At 40.4% G+C, this 22,555-nt stretch overlaps 1 protein-coding gene across 1 annotated transcript in view; it reads right to left on the bottom strand.

Moving 5' to 3' along the window:
- The window catches only part of LOC117394025 (carboxyl-terminal PDZ ligand of neuronal nitric oxide synthase protein-like), a 204,469-nt gene that overhangs the window by 78,248 nt on the left and 103,666 nt on the right, over positions 1-22,555 (bottom strand). The window contains exons 6-7 of the mRNA XM_033992037.2: positions 13,172-13,319; positions 5,411-5,589 (exon numbers count right to left, since the gene is read on the bottom strand). Coding sequence (XP_033847928.1) covers positions 5,411-5,589; positions 13,172-13,319 — 327 coding nt within the window. The remainder of the gene's footprint in view (positions 1-5,410; positions 5,590-13,171; positions 13,320-22,555) is intronic.

Here is a 22,555-nt window from a genome sequence, read left to right as displayed (position 1 = left end):
TGTTGTGTTCTTTGGCAAGACACCACCTGCTTTGTTTGCATTAACATTGAAATTCTTGCAAGATTTGCTCCAGTATGTAACTTTTTAGATGAAAAACTGTTTTGTTTTGTTTTTTGGTTCTGTTTATTGCATTTCTATTACTAATGCTTTGGACCAAATTTAAAGTACAACATTCTGTCATTGCCACAGTCACAGTTGGCTGATTTTGTGGCTGATTGGGTGGCAGACTTTAAAACTTAAAAAAAAAAATTGTATCTTAAACTTTTTACTTAAGATTATGGGATTTTGACCAACTAAGAAGCGAAGCATGTGCAGTTCAGAGGATGGAAGTTACAACTATGCAACGAGCTTTGGAAACACTCATCAACGACTGAAACAACAGAGCAGAGTGAGAGTGAGGCTTAGTAGAGGCTGTTGTGTCTCCAGAGTTCACCTGGCTCCCCCTGGACACTGTTGTGATGCTGCAGGACACAGAGGACACAGGAGAGACACTCTTGTCCTGAAGGCTGCTACTCACCTCAAACTGTCCTGACACAAGATCTGATGACCCTATCTGTTGAGCTGCAGGGGGATTTTTCTTTGAGCTTTTCTATTATTATAACTTGCCCATTGGGGACAAATGAAGTGATTTTGATTTGATTGATTTGAAAAAAAACCCCAAAAAACTCCTAAGTACAAAATATCTCAACCACCGTGAATGGTTTTGACGTAGATTTATTGCCAGCTTTTGTAACACAACATTGCTATAGGAAAGCTTGTAGTGAATAGAGTGTATTATTTACTGCTGATGCAATTAGCTGCTCTTGTTCTGAGTTCAGAACACCAAACAGGGGCGTGATATTACCATAATCATTTTTATGCTCTTTGTTAAGGGATCACAAGGTCTCTGAAGGTAGTGTGGGTTTCATCAAACTACGGAGCTAGTGTTGTGTCCCCAGATAACCCAAGGTTTAAACACAAGTTTTGGTGAAATTCTGGTGATTGATGGCAGTAAAAATAAGACCTAGAGTAGACTGCATGCATTGTACGTGTCTCAGGCTGCAGGCGTGCACCCGCACAGAGAGGAGCCGCCCTTTTGAAAGCACAGCTGGTGGATCCCAAGCACATTTGCATCAGAGTAATGAGACAGTGGCATACAGCTCTGCGCTCCATGGGACTTACTGACTGCACTCAATGTGGACTAGTCAGAGAGAGCTGCTAATACACGGTCTTTCATACACACCAGTTAGGTGTCATTGGGGTGTATTAATTCAGATGTTTATTTCATTCTAAACCAATCTTGGTCATCTATTGAACAGCACTGTATATTTATCAACCTTATCTGACCTTTGAAAAGATTATCAAACAATTATTTCTATTTAGGAAAACATGGAATGGCCAGCAGAAGGCAGTAGGTGTAATTCTCCCATGATATCATAATTTCACAATAAAATGCAACAGAAATATGAGCAGACTGGGTGTAGAAGGCATCTGGATTGGTCAATTTGTTGAAGTAGGCAGAGACACTTACAAACAGATCTCTGTTTGTAAGTGTGTACGGTTCCTCGGCTCTGAGCGGCACAAAGGGACAAACGCTTGTGAAGAATGTCCAAAAATGCTCCCGCACAGCACGCACTAGAGCAGGGGTGCTCAAACTTTTTTCACGGAGGGCCATATCTTGTAAAATATTCGACACGGAGGGCTACAGACCAATGGTCAATACAGTGGATAATTCAGACAAGTGCATTTAATATAGTTTTGACTTCATACTTTAAATAAGGCTTGAAATATTAATATTAGATCTGTATGACAATGCAATGTGATGTTATTTAGGTTATATTGGTAGGATTACTCAAATTTGCCGTAAAAAGTACTGATTATGATCAATTGGGCAAATTCAAAATTGGTCTGAGGGCCGCATTTGGCCCCCGGGCCATAGTTTGGACACCCCTGCACCCTGCACTAGAGGATCGAGGCAGTGATGATGCCTCTACGTGGCCCTTGGGTTGGCCACCGCCAGCCACTCCTAAAGAACCCCACAGCACAGGAAACTTTGTGTGGGGCCTGCGGGTCAATGGCCGGTGTGCAGATGCAGCTTTGGGAGCGAAATGAAGACAAACGATGATCAACAGGCGACTGTACAAAGTTTGAGCTGCAAATGAACTTAAAATCTGGGACACGGAGAGTGAGACAGACAAAATTACCACCCTCCAGCACATCACCCCCAGATGTCACACTACACAACACAAGTTTAATCCTGCAGAGCTCACACACACTGTGTGATGGTGCACATGATTACTCATGGAAAAGACCAGTTTGGTGGAGCAAATATTAGGCTCTGTGGTAACGTCTCCGTCATTGTGCCGGTTAGCTGAGGCTAGTGCTACATGCTAGCAGTGTTGTAAGTGAGTGAATGAATGGAAATTAGGGAAAGATGGTCCCCTTCATGGCGGAGCTCTTCTGCTGTTACTGAGGAGCACTTGTGTTTACTGTGTGTCACAAAGATTGATCGCAGATGCAGTGAGAGGAGGACTCAAAATATCAGACACTGCAGATCTCATTTGCATCTTCAGTCGTACAACGGTTCTAAGTGAGAAAACTGTCATGCTAATTTAGTCGACCAGAAAATTATTTTATTTGCTCTATATGACATGTCCAGATGTGTTCTTGGACAGTGAGCTTGTTAATGCTCTGGTTTGTGGCTCTGGGATTCAAAAGTGGAACTTGGATCTAGTCTCCACTTGTTTCTTTTATTCATTTATGTTTTATGTTATTATTCTGTGAAGAATATCTTTTTATCTGTCAAAACATCTACTTCATAGTCACAGTGGTAGATGAAAATGTAATTTTAGTCAGAATTTGATGACTGTGATTACATTTTATTTCATTTTAGTCTGCAAAAATATGATATTGATGAAAACCTTGACCAAATATTTTAGCAGACAAAATTACCACTGGTGTGAACTTGGCAAGGCAAGGCAAGGCAAGTTTATTTGTATAGCACAATTCGTACACAAGGTAATTCAAAGTGCTTTACAGAATAAGAAAGACATTAAAATCACACAAATCAAACATAAATAATCACAAATAATCATCATAAAATCAATATTAAAAGAGAAGAGTGCAGAATAAAAACCTGTCAGTCATATGCACAGCTAAACAGAACTGTTTTGAGTCTGGATTTAAACATTGTCAAAGTAGAGGCCTGTCTCACATCTTCAGGAAGACTGTTCCAAGTTTTAGCTGCATAAAATTTAAACGCTGATTCCCCATGTTTAGTCCTGACTCTGGGCACCAGCAGGAGGCCGATCCCTGAAGTCCTCAAATTGCGAGATGGTTCATATGGCACTAACATGTCGGAGATATACTTTGGACTTAGGCCATGGAGAGACTTATACACAAGCAGAGCTGCTTTAAAGTCTATTCTTTGAGCTACAGGAAGCCAGTGCAGAGACCTGAGCACAGGACTTATGTGCTCATACTTCCTGGTTCTAGTCAGGACCCGAGCAGCAGCATTCTGGATGTACTGCAGCTGTGTTAAGGCTCGTTTGGAGAGGCCAGTGAGCAGGCCGTTACAGTAGTCTAACCTACTGGAGACAAATGCATGGATAAGTCTCTCTAAGTCTGGCTTTGACAGTATACCTTTGATTTTTGCAATGTTTTTTAGATGGTAAAAAGCTGCAGATGTTATTGATTTGATGTGGCTGTTAAAGTTCAAGTCTGAGTCCATTATTACCCCTAGATTTCTAGCCTGATTTGAAGGTTTTAGAGAGAGAGACTGGAGGTGACTGCTGACACTTTCTCTATGTTTCTGTGGGCCAAAGATGATAACTTCAGTCTTGTCTGAGTTTAGCAGAAGAAAGTTGTTTTGCATCCACACACTGATCTGTTGGATGCAGTGGCAGAGTGAATCCACTGGTCCATATTCACCTGCTGCTAGTGAGACATAGATCTGAGTGTCATCTGCATAGTTGTGGTAAGACACATTATTGCTGCGTATTAACTGGCCTAATGGCAGCATGTAGAGATTGAACAGCAGGGGTCCCAGGATTGAACCCTGGGGCACCCCACAGGTCAGGGACATTTTATCTGATATACATTTTCCAATTTCAACAAAGTACTCCCTGTTTTCTAAATAGGACTTGAACCAGTTTAGTGCCGTACCAGAGATGCCCACCCAGTCCTCCAGTCTCTGTAAGAGGATCCCATGATCAACAGTGTCAAAAGCAGCACTCAGATCTAACAGGATCAAGACTGAGACTTTGCCTGCATCAGTGTTCAGGCGGATGTCATTTGTCACCTTGATAAGAGCAGTCTCAGTGCTGTGGTGGGGTCTAAAACCTGATTGGAAAACATCAAAGGAGTTGTTCATTTCAAGGAAGTTAATAAGCTGTTGGTAAACAACTTTTTCAAGGACTTTGCCTAAAAATGGCAGATTTGAGATTGGTCGATAATTGTTCAATATTGTGGCATCAAGACTGCTCTTCTTTAGGAGAGGCTTGATAACCGCAGTTTTCAAAGCACTTGGGAATGTTCCAGATTGAAGTGACATATTAACTATGTGAGTGAGTGGTGACAGCAAACTGTTGAGCACAGACTTTAAAAATTTAGTGGGTAGCACATCGAGGCAGCATGTAGATGAACTCAGACTGGTGACAATCTCTTGGACAGTTTTATCAGTTACAGGTGTAAAGTGAGTCAGCTCTAAGTGTCTAGGTGGGTGCTGGGTTGTTATTTGTGTTGTGGAATTTATGGCATTTTTAATACCCTGAACCTTGTCATTAAAGAATACTGCAAACTCATTGCACTTAGATGTGGAAATTAGTTCTAACGGCAGTGGAGCTGGGGGGTTTGTTAATCTGTTTACCGTTGCAAACAGGATACGAGAGTTGTTACTACAACTTCCAATAATGTCAGAAAAATACCTTTGCCTTGTTCTACATAAACTGTGGTTGTACATGTGCATCTTTTCTCTGTAAATTTCATAATGAACCTGGAGCTTTGACTTGAGTCTAGTTTCTGATGATGGAATAACTTTAAAATGGGGTAGAAAAGTCAATTTTTCAAAAAGTTTCCTTTTACTAACACCCAGAAGAGGGAATGTCTGTCTCATCACCAACCGAACCAGCAGAACGGAGTGAGAGTGAAGCTTTCCTGTTGTGTCTCCAGAGTTCATGTGGCTCCCCCAGGACATTGCTGTGATATTCAAGCTTCAGGACAGAGAGGAGGGAAACTTTTGTCCTGACGACTGTTACTCTGTTCAAACTGCCCTGACACCGGATCTGACCGTGACCTTTTCTGTTGAGCTGCACTGAGATTTTTGTTTGAGCTTTCTAATATTATTGTATTTTATTGCTCAATGTGTGTAAATTGCTCCGCAGCGACAAATAACGTGAGTGATTGATTGAAGCACATTATCAATAAGCAGTACCTTGTCCTCGTGCAGGTCAGGCGTCTCTGTGGCATCCAGGTCGGTGACCCCTCTGTCTGGATTGGACTCCTCTGGCACTGGGACCAGACTGGGGTCCACAGCGTCGATGTCTGTTTCCTCTGTGGGTGTGGCCTCTGAGCTGATGGGCGTGGCCTCTGTAGTGGACAGGGCTTTGCGATCTGGATGGAACAGAGTGCACACACACACAGGATGAGCATGCACACCTACACACACACACATGGGGATGGTCAGTCACACATGGACATACAGGACACACAGGAGACACATCAGAGAGTGAACTTAAAGCCCCACTGCGAAACACTTCACTAAACCACAGAGCGGTAAAGAGCTAACTTGTAACGTAAAGCCCTACTGCAGAACATTTCACAAACAAGAAATTAGGCAACTTAAAGCCCCACTCTGTGCTCCTCCCGGGTGTGAGAGGATTTCAAATACACTGCTTGGCCAAAAAAAAAAGTCGCCACCAAAAAAAAAGAAAGGTCACACACTAACATTCCGTTGGGCCACCTTTAGCTTTGATTACGTCACGCATTCACTGTGGCATTGTTTTGATAAGTTTCTGCAATGTCACAAGATTTATTTCCATTCAGTGCTGCATTAATTTTTCACCTAGATCTTGCATTGATGATGGTCGAGTCTGACCACCGCACAAAGTCTTCTCCAGGAGTCTTACAGCCCCAGCCTCTTTTTGTTAATTTTTACTTTAACATTCCTTTTAAATAAGTTATAACTTTAGTTTCACAATTTTACCATTTTGTTTTGTTACTTCCCTTTTTCCGTAGCTGAGCTGGGTCGTAACAAGCACATCCCAAAGACTCTCAATGGAAAATGAAATGATGTCTCATGCTCCTGAACCACTCTGTCACAATTTGAGCCCGATGAATCCTGGCATTGTCATCTTGGAATATGCCCGTACCATCAGGGAAGAAAAAATCCATTGATCAGGAATAACTGGTCATTCAGTATATTCAGGTGTCAGCTGACCTCATTCTTTGAGCACAAACTGTTGCTGAACCTAGACCAGACCAACTGAAGGAGGCTCGTACCTATTTGCTTAGTTAAATCCAGGTGGCGACTTTTTTTTTTGGCCAGGCAGTGTATTATTTTTATTCAAAGTTTCCCTTTTTTGCTGGGGAGAGCTTGTCTGCATGAAGATATGATTCTTTTGCCTGGAATGTTACACAGTCCTGCAATCAACTTAGCACTATCTCCATGGAGACAAGCAGGTGACAATACAGCTCTGTGGATATTTTTGAGGAATGAAAATGCCTGTATGTCCTGTAATTTAATAAAGATAAAGATAACATTTAAGATAAGATAAAATAAAATAGATTTAATCTCATACTGTGGAATAGGTAAAGTGATAACATCTCCATTGAGACAAGCAAAAATAAACTTGTCTATTGGGTAAGTTTTTCGCTGCGCTACACTAGTAAATACTACTCCATATTTTCATAGATTTGTGAGGCCATCTGAGGGAAGCCATTTCTTGTTTGTTTGAGAGTTTAAGAGCGTGCACTTGCGAGTTGTTGATACAAATTTAATGCGACAAATTGGTCCATTTTTGAGGCGGCCCCACTTCTAGCTGCATCTTGAAAAATGAGCATCTTCAAAATCAATGCATTTTCGACAGGCAAAAGGAAGCCATCACTAGCATTCTATTTTAGCGGAAAAGAAAGCCTAATTTTCACAAACGCTATGCTAATAGGGCTGTTGAGATAATTTGGACAAAAAAAAGTCAATTATGCTAATCGAGCTTCAAAACATGGCATTATGCTGCATGAAATAAATGAAAATAAGTGAGGACATAAACAAGATGGCTGAATTGCAAAAACAACTATAATTTATTATTGATCTGAAGAGGGGCATGCTTTTATCAGGCTTGCACTTCAAAGCCACGTTTTACACATTAAATTGGCAGAAATGATGCAGAACTATGGTAAAAAGCCATAGAATTCCAAGTACAATCTCTGCCCTAGTTTTTAGCCCCATCTGCAACTCCTCCTCCTCCTCCTCCTCCTCCTCTGCTGCCTGAACTAACCGGGTTTCCAAGTATCAAGTATACACAAGGAGCAAACTTTTGGATTATGCAAAAATTATGTAAAACGTTCAGTGCACTGGAGTCTATAAAGTTAAAGATCATATTTATTCATAATTCAGGCCCTTTGAGCTACTTTTGTCACCTTAGCATTGTTATTTGACCCTTTGCACTTTCACATAATCAGTCAGTATAGAAAACAGTGAAAGTGCTGACTTGGTGTAAGCAGCTTTAATCAGACTGGACTGAAGGGCTAAGATTACATTCCAGGAGTGCCAGTGTTAGCCAGTGCTACATGACTACTGGTTAGAAATGTTGCAGAATTGAGTGGGGCAGCCAGTAAAAAAAAAAAGCCCTTTGACCACAGGGAGGCCAGTTCAAAAGTTGATGTTCTTGATCAAGACTATCATCAGATTGATATGTGTAGACATCTGAATAGAGTTCTGCACATCAATCTGAGATGACTAACTGAAAGTGATCTGAACAAATGATTTAAGCATTCAAAGAAAGACTTCACACTGAGCAAAAACTTGAGGCGTCAGTTTTTGTGATATGCCTTGTTTCCATTCAATGCTAATGGGTGAGGAGTCAAAGTTGAATGTGATGCCTGTTTTTGTTCAGTGAGAACCTTAGGGATCTCACTGACTGTTCTTGGGAGAGAACTCTTTGATAGGCACTGATTTCTCCAATTACACATTTTTGAGGGATTGTCATGTCATGCTGGAATTCATTGATAACTATAACCGGGACAAGGTAAGGTGGGCTTTCAGGTAGGTCAAGGAGGCAAGGTTTTACCAGGACAGTACCATATAAGGTGGATACTGTTAGGTGTTCTAACAGGACATATTTTTCACTATTGCTGACTGACACAGCTATAGAACCTTCAAGAGCAATAGTTCAGCCTGTTTGAACTAACTGGGGCCCTTTGTTGTGCATGGTCATTAAACCAAGGCTACTGTTTTTGCACTGTCCATGCCGTAAATCAAGAACTTTTAACACTGCCTTATATATATATATATATATATATATATATATATATATATATATATATATATATATATATATATATATATATATATATATATATATATATATGTGGGGGTGTCCCAATGAGCACTAGGGACTGGGACGCTGCACGCACATCAGGGACAACTAAGGCAAGTGTGGGCACTTCAGTACCCAGGAAATCTTTGGAGAATGTGACCTGCATCTCAATGTAGCCTAAGTAACTTACAGACCAGCTGGTGGCTCCCTCAACTTCTAACAGTTCAAAAAGTGGCTTTATCTCATGAGTGGACAGATGCTGTTGATAATAGGACTCAGGGACAGTGGTCACTTGGGAGCCAGAGCCTAATAAACAGTTTACAGGGTGGCTATTTACTTTTACTTGGGCAGTGCTCTTTGTTTGTATCAAACCAATTAGGAGATTAACGGTGTTTGTTTTAGTGAGTGATTTTAAGTGAGCACACTTTATGAAAGGTACTTTTTTGTTTGGACTGAGTAGGACAGATACGCACTTCAATAACTTTAGTTTAAAGGAAGTTTAAAGGAAGAGGGCTATTTTCACTGTCCCAGATTTGTCTTTTTACTCTCAGCTCTTTTCGTTTTGCAGCTATAAGGGCCGGGTTTGGTTCTGACTCGCATGTAGCAACTACGTGCCCGTCTTCCCCACAGCGGAAACAGTTCCAGTGTTTGGGCCTTGTACTGGGATGGCTGTGTGAAATGAGGTTTTCAGAGTTTGTATGATCAGGTTTTATTTTTTTATTTTTTTCCAATTTTTTTTTGTTTGATCTCTCTTTTGTGTTGGTTGTTTCTTCTGTTTCATGGCTGCAGCCAATTGACTTTTTAGGTCAGCGACTTTTTTTTTAGCGTGGTTAGACAGTTTGAATCTGCTCCAACTGTATTGGCATTTGGTTTGACAGTTTGTTCATGGGGAGACTGATTTTTGTTTTGTTGCATTAAAGTGTTTTTTTCATTTGTGTATTGTTCACTTCTTGTCTGTTTTCTGCAGTGCATAGGAGAAGTAACAGCTCTGAAAATAAAGGTGGATCTTGCTTTAGTTCGGACTGTAGTTCTGACAACAGGCTATCATCCCAACAGCTTCTGTTAAACTGTTTTACAAATTGTCTGTTCATTTCACTGGGCTTAAAGCCACCTCTACACGTTGCAAGGTTCAGAGCCACCTGCAGAGAGTGCAGTTAAGATGAGGGTCTCTGGAGAGTGTTCATGAATCACACAAGCAATTCCTCACTGTCTTCAACCGTGTCAAAGGCTGAGTCTTAACAGCTTAAGATAGTCTTTAGGAGTGGCATCGGGCCCACGAGGACAGATAACATCGGAAACAGGGGCAAGGAGACTTTTCAGAATTTTTCAATTGTTTTCCAAGTCAGGCATAGAAGAATAATCAACAATTAAGTCAACATGAAAAGGCCACATTTCATAGTCTCACTGTAAGGTCTGGGTGTTTTGCCAGACCAAACATGCAGTCTTAATGAGGAGTGAGCATTTGGTGTCTTTTCAGCACTTTTTACAACATGCTTGACTAAAATCTTCTGGATTTCAGGTGGGTTAAGATTGTTTGGACTCTACATGTGAGGTGTCACATTTGGTCTGAGGGGCTTTGGTATGGACTTTGACAAAGTTTCCGGAGTGGGGAAGTTCAGTTTGTAGAGGGGGGTGAGACTGTGGCTCTACCACAGAAGTAGTGAGCTCAACAGTGTTTCAGTTTCAGTAGGGCTGGGTTCAGCATTATCAACAGCAGTCCCAATGGAATTCTCTATGGTAGACATAACATCCTGCAACACATCTTCAAAGTCTTTCCTACTTAACTTGGCTAAAATTTTTAGCTCACTGAGGTAAGTGTCAGTAACACTGCCCCCTACAGTTTTAGTGTACACCTCTGTTAAAGCTTGAACGCAGTATTTAAGATCAGGATGGTCAAAGGACACAAAGAGATAAGGCAATGTAGGTCCTAATGTTTGGAGAACTACACTGGATTCAGACTCTTGTTAAACTCAAATGAGTCACCATCGATAGTTAGCACCCTGCTCACGGTACTGCATTCTAGGTAGTCTAAAACTTCTTGCTCTTTCACTGGTTCAGTAATACCACTGACAATGACTGCATTTGGGACTTTGACACCAAGGTTTTTTTTTTTTTTTACAAAATCCATTTTGACAGTAATTCCAATTGTTGTTACACAATATTCTAGGGTCCTGACTAGCTCACCACTGTTTATGTAGCAGTTAAGGTGCTTTTTGTACCCTTTTTGTAGTATTTGGATATGGCAGAGTGAAAGGGGGGATAGGCCAGATCAGACAGACTCTAGATATGAAGGAGCCTGAGAGGGTAACAACAGGACACGGACAACACCTTGAGTTAAAGTGGAAAAAGAATTTGTATTAAAAGTAGAATTATTAGTGGAAGTGGAGTGGGAAATGATCCTTTCTCTGCTAGAAGTCTGCAGTTCTCAATTCCAATCCAATAAAGAAACCTGACCAATGCAGGGCAACATGTGCTAACAAGGCTACAGGCTTTCCCTGGATTACGCAGGCTCTCGGCTCCCAGCAACTTCAGTATCAATCACAAAAAATGAAAAGCAGAATGCCAATTCACCACATTAGCATATTTAAATGATCATATTCATTAAAAATATTTAAATTGTATTTATTAATATTTATTATTAAGTATATCAATATTTATTTGTTTTAAATCATGTTTATATTACAATGTGGCCTTAAATCTGTGTAATGTCTCAGTCCAGGTAGGTTCCATATAGTGGTCCATGGGCGTATACTAGTCTATGTGGTTTTATACTTACTACAGATACAGCTCAAGATCATTCTAAAGCTATTCAGGAAAGGTTCATTTCTGTCCTTTGAATCTGACTTTTTTAATACTGATACCTGCTCAAACGAGTTTTGATACTAGTTTTGGCATTGATTACTATCTGATTTTCAATACTTTCAACCCTCGGAGGAGCAGAGTATGTGTGTGGGAGTGGAGGGGAGCTAACTGTTCGTGACCAGGCCTGGATGAGTGCTCAGACCCGGGCTCCTGCTCTCTCAGTCTGCTGGGGCACCTTACACAACATGGAGGAGCTGTTACCTCAGCCTAATAGCGAACATGGAGGAGCTGTGTGCTGGAGATTACAGAGCCATTAGATGTGCACACACAGCAGAGAGGCAGTCTGACTCACACCAGGCAGGATCAGGATGAGCTGGTGAAGGCTCATATTCTGGTGTCCGCAGGCGATACCTACAACTAGTTATTGCAGCTAATGTGCACCCAAGACCCATGCTTTGAAATCCGGGTGCCCAATCAAAGAGCCAATCAGGAGCAATGTTACAGAAGGTAATCACCTCATTCCGCTAGCTCCACTGGTTTGGTTTGTCAGTCAAACCTGTTGCTAATGCTAGTGGGAGTGACCTTGCACCTGATAGGTCTGTTATTAATGTTCATACCTTGATTTATGGACAAAATTGTGAAATAAAAACTCAAGGATTATGTAGAGTGGGTTAATATGAAAATGTTTTGACTGCTCTTGTATTTTTGCCTCTCTTCCAAACCAATGACACATTTCAAGTCTTCAGTCCTTCAAATAAAAGTTCAACCTCTTGGATGGATTATGCCATGGTTGCCAATATTTTTCACATTGATAAATTTTTAAGTTTTTACCATTAATTTAAATACATGAAAAATTGCTTCAATGAAAATAGCTCTCTTTATATCAGGGGTGGGCAATTATTTGAATATATTTGAGTCCAGGCACATGGTGGAGAGTCGGACCAATGTGATCACAAGCAAATTTGTGTGAAATACAGGCTACTGCAATCTATTACAATTACTACTGCAAGTGACTACTACAATGTATTACTACTACTTCTAGTTATAACATACTATGCAAAATAATTATCAAGGCGGCCATTTCTACAGTAGTAACTCACTGAACTTCTTAAAATCTTTGTCACTCCATCCAAATATTATAACTTTGACATTTCACTGCTTTCACTTTGTATTACACAGGACACCTTGTTCTTCACACGAGTTAATTTGCTGCAGTGTTACTAGTGGATTTGCTGCTTTAGTTTTGTCAGAAGTAAGTCTTCTCTTAGCTCTGATGGTGCAGTGCATAGGACACTTGGCTTGCACACTGAGGACGGGGTTTCAAATCCTACTCAGAACATGCTATTGTCTGTTGCAGGTTTTATTACCCAGCATGCCGTGTTCTTCATATGGTCACATAAGTCAAACTGGATCGTGTGAGAAGAGAAACCAATTGAAATCCAAAACTCCAAAATCTTCTATGACAGAAGTAGTGTAGTGTAGTGGTTACAGCAAAAGTCTAGGGTTGCTGGCTCAAGTCCCAACTCTGAACTAAAACAGAATTAACCAGAACTAGAGCAGAACTAAACAGGACTAAATCAGGATGAGAATAGCACCATACTAATCTGGACCACCTGGAACTAAACCTGGACTAGAGCAGGACTAAACCAGGATAAAATCAGGACTAAATCTTGAATCAAGCCTAGACTAAACTTGGACTATAGCAGGCCCAAATAAAGTCTACGTCAAAACTAACCCAGGATCAAACCAGAACTAAACCACATCCAGATTTTTCTCATTGCTGGGTTGAGTAAAAAACTTTTCTCCTGTCTGGCCTGCATCTTGTGGTACTTGCATATACTACCACTGTTCCGTACCATTGGTGGGTGTCCTACTCCCCTCTTCTGAGCCCTGTCCGCTGGGTTGGGTGCCGGGCTGGGTGCTATGCTGAGTGTGCTGCAGGCTCAGTTTGTGGCACACCTCAAAGGCCTGGCCCACGGTCCTCACGATCCGCATCGCCTGGCTCTGTCAAAACACAAAAACACAGACTAATTAGGAGGATATTCAAAATTATTGTTGAGAGGTGCAAGGACTAGCCCTGAAAGTTTGTGAACTTTTAAAATCTCAATGGTTCCTAAACCTGAAGAATGGACCAAGTTCTGTCATTGTGTCCTTACACAACACACTTCATGCACATTGCCTAGTATGAAAGTGGGGTGTGAGTGACTGTCAGGGGTGGTCAGAGGGGCTGATGGCGCAGATTAGCAGCCTCACTTCCTGATGTGGCTACAACAGTAGGTTACCACAGAGAACCCAGTGAATAACAAATGACACAGTGTAGCACATTAAGAAGCTTCCATAAGCCTGAAAAGTGCATTTCAAGTTTAAAGCATTATTATTATTAGAAATAACATCTCCATGGAAACAGGCAGGTGGTGAATGTAGCAAAGTTGCACATTTAAATACACAAGATATTACCAATAAAAGTAGTATTAGCTTTTAGCACAATTTGTGACAAAATTTATTCTTCAAACATAGTCACAGTAACAAATTTTGAAGCACAATATATCGCTACAGAGAAATATTGTTCATCCATTTTCTTCCTCTTATCCGGGGGCCAGGTGGTGGGGGCAGCACTCTAAGCAGGGACTCCCAGACAGCTCCACAACATAAAGAGATCTAAGATACTCAGGATGGATCTCATCCACCCCTGGATTGCCAGACACCTTAGTGACATTGGCCAAGGTAATGGATGAGTCCACCTCCAATTGTCTGCTTCCTCATCATAAGACGTGATGATGGGATTGCGGACATCCTCAAAGTATTCCTTCCACCATTTGACAACATCCCCAGTCAAGGTCAGCAGCCCTCCAGGCCTGTAAATAGTGTTGGTGTAGCACTGCCTTCCCCTCCTGAGACGTAGGACGGTTTGCCAGAATCTCTTTGAGGCCAACCAATAGTCCTCCTCCATGGCCTCCTCAAACTCCTCCCAACCTCGAGTTGTTGCCTCTGCAATTGCATGAGCTGCGGCACGCTTAGCCCACTGGTACTCGTCAGCTGCCTCAGGAGTCCCATAAGCCAACGAGGCTCAATAGGACTCCTTCAGCCTAACTGCATAGCTTACTTCTGGTGTCCACCACTGGGTTCGGGGGTTGTCGCTGCGACAAGCACCACAGACCTTACGACCATGGCTGCAGCAACAGTAGAGGCGGAGAACATGGCCCACTCGGAAACCATGTCCCCAGCCTCCCCTGGGATCTGGAAGAAGAGTTAAGACCCTGCTGACAGAGGGCTCCGCCAGATGTTCTCAACAAACCCTCACAGTACGCTTGGGTCTGTCAGATCTATTTGGCTTCCTCCTCTGCCAGAGGATCCAACTCATCACCAGGTGGTGATCGGTCAACAGTCCTGTCTCTCTTTTCACCCGATTGTCCAAGACATGCAGCCGGAGGTCAGATGACACAACAAAGTCAATCACTGACTTTCAATCTAGGGTGTCCTGGTGCCACGTGCACTGATGGACACTCTTGTGCTTGAACATGGTGTTCGTTATGACTAGCACAGAAGTCCAATAACAGAACACTTCTCGGGTTCGGATCAGGAAGGCTGTTCTTTCCGATCACCCCTCTCCAGGTGTCACTGCCATTGCCCATATGGGTGTTGAAGTCCCCCAGCAGAACAACGGAGGCCCTGGTCGGTGGACTGTCTAGTACTCCTCCCAGGATTTCCAAGAAGACTGGGTACTCTGATTTGGTCGTTGACGCCCCGACCTTCGACTGCCACTGAGATCTCTCTTCACCGGGCCCTCACGGATCCTAATGCAGGTGGTGGGTCCATGGGCGGGCGGCCCCACGTAGCTCGTTCAGGCAGAGAAATATTGGTTTACTAGGATTATGTTGCATGTCAACAGCAAAAAATAGTTTCAATATTATCATTTATCACAATATAGAGAAATATTGTGATAAACGATAATACTGAAGCTACTTTTTGCAAACGTCACAATGCAGGATAATCCCAGTTAACCAATTTTTTTAATATATTGTATCATTAAAAGGCCTGAGCTGCACAAATGAATGGCAGAATGAATCAAAAATTAGACATAGAAGATATTTATTCTACACTCAACAGCTCAAATATTTTTGTATTACATAAAAATGGCTACAATCTCCCCACTATTTCAAAGAAATTGTACACACGATATATACTGAGCCCAAAATTATATTGTTCCAGCGTTCATATATTGAACAATAAGTAAATTATTATCAGTCTATTCAAATAAACGTTATTTTAAGTGCCTGTCGATGTGTTAAACTGTTCCACACTGGAGCGGAGTCAAGCAAATGCCACTCTTTTCTCTGCCCCTCAGAAATGTCTCCTCCATCAGATCCTGCCCAGCCCGAAACCCATGGGTCCCAGGACAAAGGCAGGTGGCTCCCGGGGGCCCTTTTAGAGAGGGAGCCACAGTGTCAGGTGTAGTCAGCCCAGTGGAGGGTTCATTGGCAGGCTTCTATCACAGCAGAGATTAGATCTTGTCTGCTCACCTCCACCAAGGACAGGTTCCATGAGGGGAAGGGCTGGACTCAACTAAAGGGATATCTGTAGTTTAAATGACATGAATGAAATACCTGTCTTAATGTGAGTGGCTTTTAATATATTTAATTTAGTTTATCGATGGACCTATATGTATTTACTTTTAAAGGGCCTGTGCCTGATTGTTGTCCCTAAATGTATTTGAGCAAAATTAATCTTGCCCCAGTACTATATGTATGTATATATATGTGTATGTATATATATATATATGTGTATGTATATATATATATATATATATATATATATATATATATATATATATATATATATATATATATATATATATATATATATATATATATATATATATATATATATATATATATATATATATATATATATATATATATATATATATATATATATTTATTTATTGGGTGGTGCTACTGAGTGGTCTTTCAATATTTTTTTCTATGAGACCTAAGATTAGGTCTTGTCGATACCAGGCAGTCGCTGTCATGTTTGGTCTTGTTTACTACTATTGTGATTTTCTGAGTTCCAGGTATGAATTTAATTAATCCCTTGTCGAGGCTAGGGGTGGGAAAAATAATCGTTTTTTTAGATGCATTGTTGATTTTAATAAAACGATCTGACGATGCAGACACACCAATAATCTGAATTTTAAGCTTAATTAAAGCCACCCACTCTGTCTGTTTGTTTTCCCCATGTCTCTCACTGTAGCTGCTTTTCCACTGACACGGTTTGCTTGGGGATAACTTTGAGCAGGTCTGTTTAGTTACCATAACTGAAAATACTTATTCTTTCCTGTTTACATCTGCTTTTTACTGCTTTTTGCTGTTTTGAGTCTATGTTCTCTCATGTGCAAGCTATGCAGAATCTGTACAGCTGCTACTGCTGTCCTGTCGTCATTGTCGTCCTCTGTCACACAGTGACCCGTGGGATTTGTCTGAGGCTTTATTTTGACTTTTCAGGAAAAGATGTTCACACATGACACTGTTAGCCTGTAACTTTTTTTTTTTGTGTTCGAGATGGAAATGACTCAAAAAGCAACTTTAGTGCAAAACGTGCAGATAAACTGGTTATCTCTAAACTACTTCCACACTGTATCCCTACAGAGGCGTGTGGGCTGTATTCACTCTGATAAGTCTGCGAGAAGCTGAATGGATAGTATGAAGCACTGCTAACAGCTACTCTGCCGTAGATGTGATATTATTGTATATATGTAGATATTATTTCCCACTGCTAAACTAAACTAAACTAAACTTTGTCAAAGATAAAAACAATGCAATTAGCCAGTTAAATAGACTAACTGTGTTAAATGAAAGTGATTAATTCATCCTGCAGCTCTGCATATTGAAAAAGTAGCCACTAATTTGTTATGAATGGTAAAGTATATAGTAAAACAAAGATGCATTGATCCTGCATCAGCTCGTGAGCCTCAGAATCATAACCTAATTCATAATAATTTTTTATTTCTATAACACTTTTCAAAAACTTGTTACAAAGTGCTTCACATAATGTAAATATCTCATACACAAAAACAATAAAACAATAACCACCTAGCAGCAATAACACATTTTTAAAAATTAAAACACACTTAAAAAATACATTATATAAATAAAAGTGTATTTTTAAACAGACAGGTTCAAAATGGACAGGCTCAAGTGGAACATGGGGGACTTGAATAGCTGGTGAAATATTCTGCCTAATGTTGGTAACCTTATTTGTAAAGTGTGAGAAAAAGGCGATGCAGAAGGGCAGGTGAGGGAGTTTGTTTTAACAAGTAGTCTAGGATTTAGACTGTTTTCAGAGATAAGGCTGGAGTAATAGAATTCAAAGGTTTCTTTTACCAACAACTGATAGCTATGCATGAGCTGTCTGAGATTCTCAAATGATTCGTGAGACACCCATAGATTTCCACCCCTAGTCTGGACGATTGTCGTCCTTCTGCTCGGGTCTAATAATGTATAATGTGTTGTTCACTTTTAAACACTTGGATTGTGGTCGGAAACATTTAAGTAAAAGAGAGTGGAGCAACATATCACACTTATAATATCAATGCAAATGTCTCAAAAACACATTTCAAAAGATATTAAAAAACACAAAACGCTTATATGAACTCTCTGCAGTGTTTGCCCGATGCTGTGATCCTATATTGTATTAAACATTAAACAGCTTCTTCCTAACAGAGCCCTCACATCGGGGCTATACTCTCCCTGTCACCCTGTGCATTGTACTGTTGTAACTGTATTCAAGTCACTATGGCAGGAGGCCCAGATTGTTGTTTGAGGTAAAGTACGCGCTATACTACCCGCACACAGTGATTTATGAACTCACTTATTACAATCAAATCTGGTCACAGCATTTATTTAGCTGTGATGAATTACACCGGTGACCAAATACTGATCGAGGATTAGACCAGGACGCATTGTAATAAAAGAGGCGGTAAACGCTTGTAAAGCAAATAAAGGGATTTAGTTCAGAGCAGTGAGAAATCAGCGTGCATCGAGTTTAATATGGAGAGGGCAGAGAGGAGCGCTACAGTCTGAAGGAGGAGAGTTTGTAATGCAGAACACAGCCCAGGTCTGAGGGATCTAACAGTAATTAACAACATGTCACCTACACGCTGGACTCTCCCACAGTTTTCAGAAATTAAAGAGGGGGGATTATGCAAAATCTATATATACTGTTTTTTGTTTTTTACCAGGTTATCAACGTTAAGGCATTAAAAACATGCCTGAAGAGGTTTTAGATGTCATCCATGTGTGTTTGACTATTTTAGTGATCTCTCCTGGGCCCTATTCCTTAAAATTAGCTGTAAGACACTGCACAATGCTCAGCCCACAAGCCCACATCACTCATGCTCCCACACAACAATTCTCCATAAATATAATTGCGTTGTGATAGTTCTCTGAAGGAGTGACAGAGAGCAAAGGGAGGGGAGACTGAGACCATCAAAAACAAATGTGAAACTTATAAAACATGCTAATACGTTGTTTTCAGCAAATATAGCATTATCAAAACAATAAAAAGTAACATGGTGATCAAAATATTAGTCATATCTTAGCAGTTCATTACAGTAGGAACCACATTTTAACATGGTAGAAAGCTCCAAATAGTGGATTTTAGCACAATACCCCCTCTATAATGTTTCCACTGTGTACAGCTCACATGTAAGTACAGACTGGAAATCACTGGTTAATGTTAATGCACAATATGCCAAAATAAATCCTATATTGACTGATAAGTGTTAAGTGGTCTCATGTGTTATAGTGACAGCCTTATGTAAGCGTGTGTGCTGGTGTGGACATATACATCTGGTGTTCCAGTCGATACCACGTCCTCTTGGCTCACAGCTCAGAGATCAGAGAGATGTGATCAGCTAATGCTCTGGATCTGGGCACTGGATCGTTTTACAAGAAGCACATTAGGTTTATCATGTACTCTGTGGCTCTAAAGTACTTACACATGTCTACTCATATGTACTAAGAATGATGGAGTAAGAGCTTGGCACTAATGAATGCACAAAGGTGTATCACAATGGTGCAGCTATGTTTTGAATGCATAAATATAAATTGCATAAATAAGAATAAATTAAAAGTTGACACATTCTGCAGAATAGATTTTTATCCATATTATAACAGTATTCTCTCATAATAAATTTACTCAGAATTTTATTTTGATTGATTCGTGCATGTTTGAGTAATACTGTATTGCATTTGAGGCTTGAGTGCTCTGACAATGTTTTCAGCTTCCCTCCTTTCACCCACTTCTTTTAAATATTTATAATCCATGTAGATAGCTTTCAAAGTTGTTGCGCAGTCATTTTTTATATTTAAAACATTGAAAACAAGATACAGCTTTATCCATCTCTATTATCAAGTCATTTTCTGTTGCGGTTTACAATGAGCAAAAAGTATTAGAATAAGTATTGGAATACAGTGGTCCCTCATTATATTGCAGTCCGCCTTTCGCGGCCTTGCTGTGTTGCAGATTTTTTTAATGCAATTCAGCATGCTTTTTTTTTTTTTTTAACAGCACATGAATCCACATTGTCTTCTGCGTCCTGATTGGCTAAGGGACGTGCCATGTCTCCTGTACAGTAATTTACAGCCAAATTTACATAAATGTTGGATCGCAGTGTGACTCTGAAATGCTGTATGTTTGCAAGTTTTCTCCCCGACAAAACCCACAATGTCGATGAAACGTTCTGCACTGACAAATTTCAGAAACGCTTTGGTTTGGCTTTTGTTTCTCTGCAGGGAGAGACTGTCTCTACGGATACCGCTGGAGCAGAGGCATATGTGAACAACACATCTAAAGCGATCATCAAGGAAGTGGGATATAATATACAAAGTTATGAAAATGAGAAAATTGAGAAAATGTTAATGCCTGTCTGAGAAAAGTGTATAAAGTGTGTGGTGAGGGGTTTTACAGCCTTAAAAGTTGTAAAAAATAAAGCTGACTACTTTGCAGATTTCGCCTATTGCGGCTTATTTTTAGAAGGTAACCTGATAAACCACTGTATTAGAATTGACCTTTCAGAGTTGTTAACCATCTTATTGTTGTTTCCTCTTCTTATTTACTCTTTCAAAGTTGCATTTGGAGTGATTTGCGCATGTTTGAGAAATCTTTAATTGCTTATTTTCAAGACGCCATATTGCTGATCTACCCCTGTTCTCACCACCACTGGTACACGCCCACTGCTCTATGCTTACTTCTCCAATTTTAATTTCTTAACCAGTGATAAGGGGAGGATTCAACAGCGCTGCATGGTCATTTTAGTAAAAATGGGGGAAAAAATGTGCTACTCGTTAGCAGGTGCCGACAGCTACACAGGGCTTTGTTGTGATGTTTACAGCGACATTAGTTCCCATTGGACACTGCAGTTTTCTAATGTGGAAGTCAGCAGACTTGTTTGTTTTATTAAGTCGTTTTAGATTAATATTGCAATTTAAAATGTGCAAGCTATAACAATGATCCACATAGATGTGCTGTCATAGATTATAACTGATCTCAGATTAACAGAGATAAATCGGCGTGTCCCTGACTGGCTAATCCACCTGTTAATCACACCCATCTGAACTCTGGGAGATTCACTGGTGAGCAGACTCACATCTTTGAAAAGTATTAAAGAAGGGTGTATTCTGGATACTAGGCAATTAAAAAGGTATACAAACACAACTGAACCTGGGTTGTCAGTGCCTGAATCTGCAGATAGAGCACATCTTATCCTATAACTCAGGACAAACCATTCATCATTCTTACTTAGCTCTAACTAACACAAATAAGTTATGTTTGTGAAATAGTCATTAAAAGCACACTATCTTAGTGGTATAGACACAACCACTTTACTGAAGTACTAATCTTGCTCAAGGTTTATATTGTACTGCTCCTAACAGGCCTATACGGACAATCAACTCTATACAATTTTATGGAGCAGTTTCTCAAGTGAAGCTAAATGAGATGCAACAGACAGAGCAGAGATACGCAGAAGAGCTGAGGATCGCCGAGGGGCTTTCACAAACCACCCTCTACAAAGTGAACAGAGAACGAGCAGCTTTATTAGAGAGGCTTTTGTCTGATGCCCTCTCAGTGGCTACGCAAAAATCTGATTTCTGGAGTATTGAAATGTCATGAAACAGTTCATCTGATGTGAGTAATGTGATTTCTGCACTCCTGTGCAGGTTTTGACAAGGAAGATTATGCAAAAAAGACCAAACTAATGTGGCAAAGAAAAAAATGAAATAGAAAATGTTAAAGAAGACATATGCTTGTGTTTGCTACAGCTTTAACATATGACACCAGTGGATTATTTTGTTATCATTAGGACATTTTAACTGCAATATTAATCTATTATGACTTAATAAAAGGACCAAGTCAGCTGACTTGCCCAAAAGGATTGACGTAAACACCATCACAATAATAATAAAAGAGCCTTGTAGCTGTTGGTACCTCTGATGGATAGCAGCACAGCACACTAGCGAGTTTTTTTGCATTTGCACCAAAATGACTTTGTAATGCTCATTGCTCATTGCTCAAACATGAATGAATCACTACAAATCCAACATTTGGGTGAGTAGATGGTGACGGGAAACAACTATAACACGATTAAAGCTCTAGAAAGTTGGTTTTGCAGAATAGGTCCGCTTTAAAGACTGAAGAGTTATTTTAAAATCTATTGTACTTTGTCGTCCAATTACACTCACACTAAATCCACTGATTCACAGACACATGTCACCAGATGTTTTGGATGATCAGATTTCTCTTGTGCTGAAAAACAAACCAAAATGCTGATCTAATTATAGGGTTAGCTGAATATTCTCATTACCTGATATTTTTCTGGCCTTGCAAATGTACCCAGTATCACCCAGGACAGAACACCATTCATTATTTTAGCTTTGGGCAAATGTGGCACAGTAGTATAAGTGAACAAGACACTTACACATATTCCAGCATAGTGATGATGACCAGGGCATCCAACATATAATCACTGTCGAACCACCAAGGGCAACGGTGGTTAAGCTCGTCCAGGGAACAGAGAACAATAAGGGTCTGGATTTGAACTAAGCTCTACCCAGTTGTTGTGGGCAAGACCGATATGGCACTTTTCCTGTGTGAATGTGCTTTGTGAGTGATCATAAATGGTGTTTTTTGGTGAGAACGCCTGACACTTTTCTGTAAGTTAGCCCAGGTCAGATGTGGCTAAA

The sequence above is a fragment of the Periophthalmus magnuspinnatus genome, chromosome 4 (genome assembly GCF_009829125.3).
Source record: "Periophthalmus magnuspinnatus isolate fPerMag1 chromosome 4, fPerMag1.2.pri, whole genome shotgun sequence".
Taxonomy (NCBI): Eukaryota; Metazoa; Chordata; class Actinopteri; order Gobiiformes; family Gobiidae; genus Periophthalmus; species Periophthalmus magnuspinnatus.
This window is presented reverse-complemented; position numbering and strand designations above follow the sequence as displayed.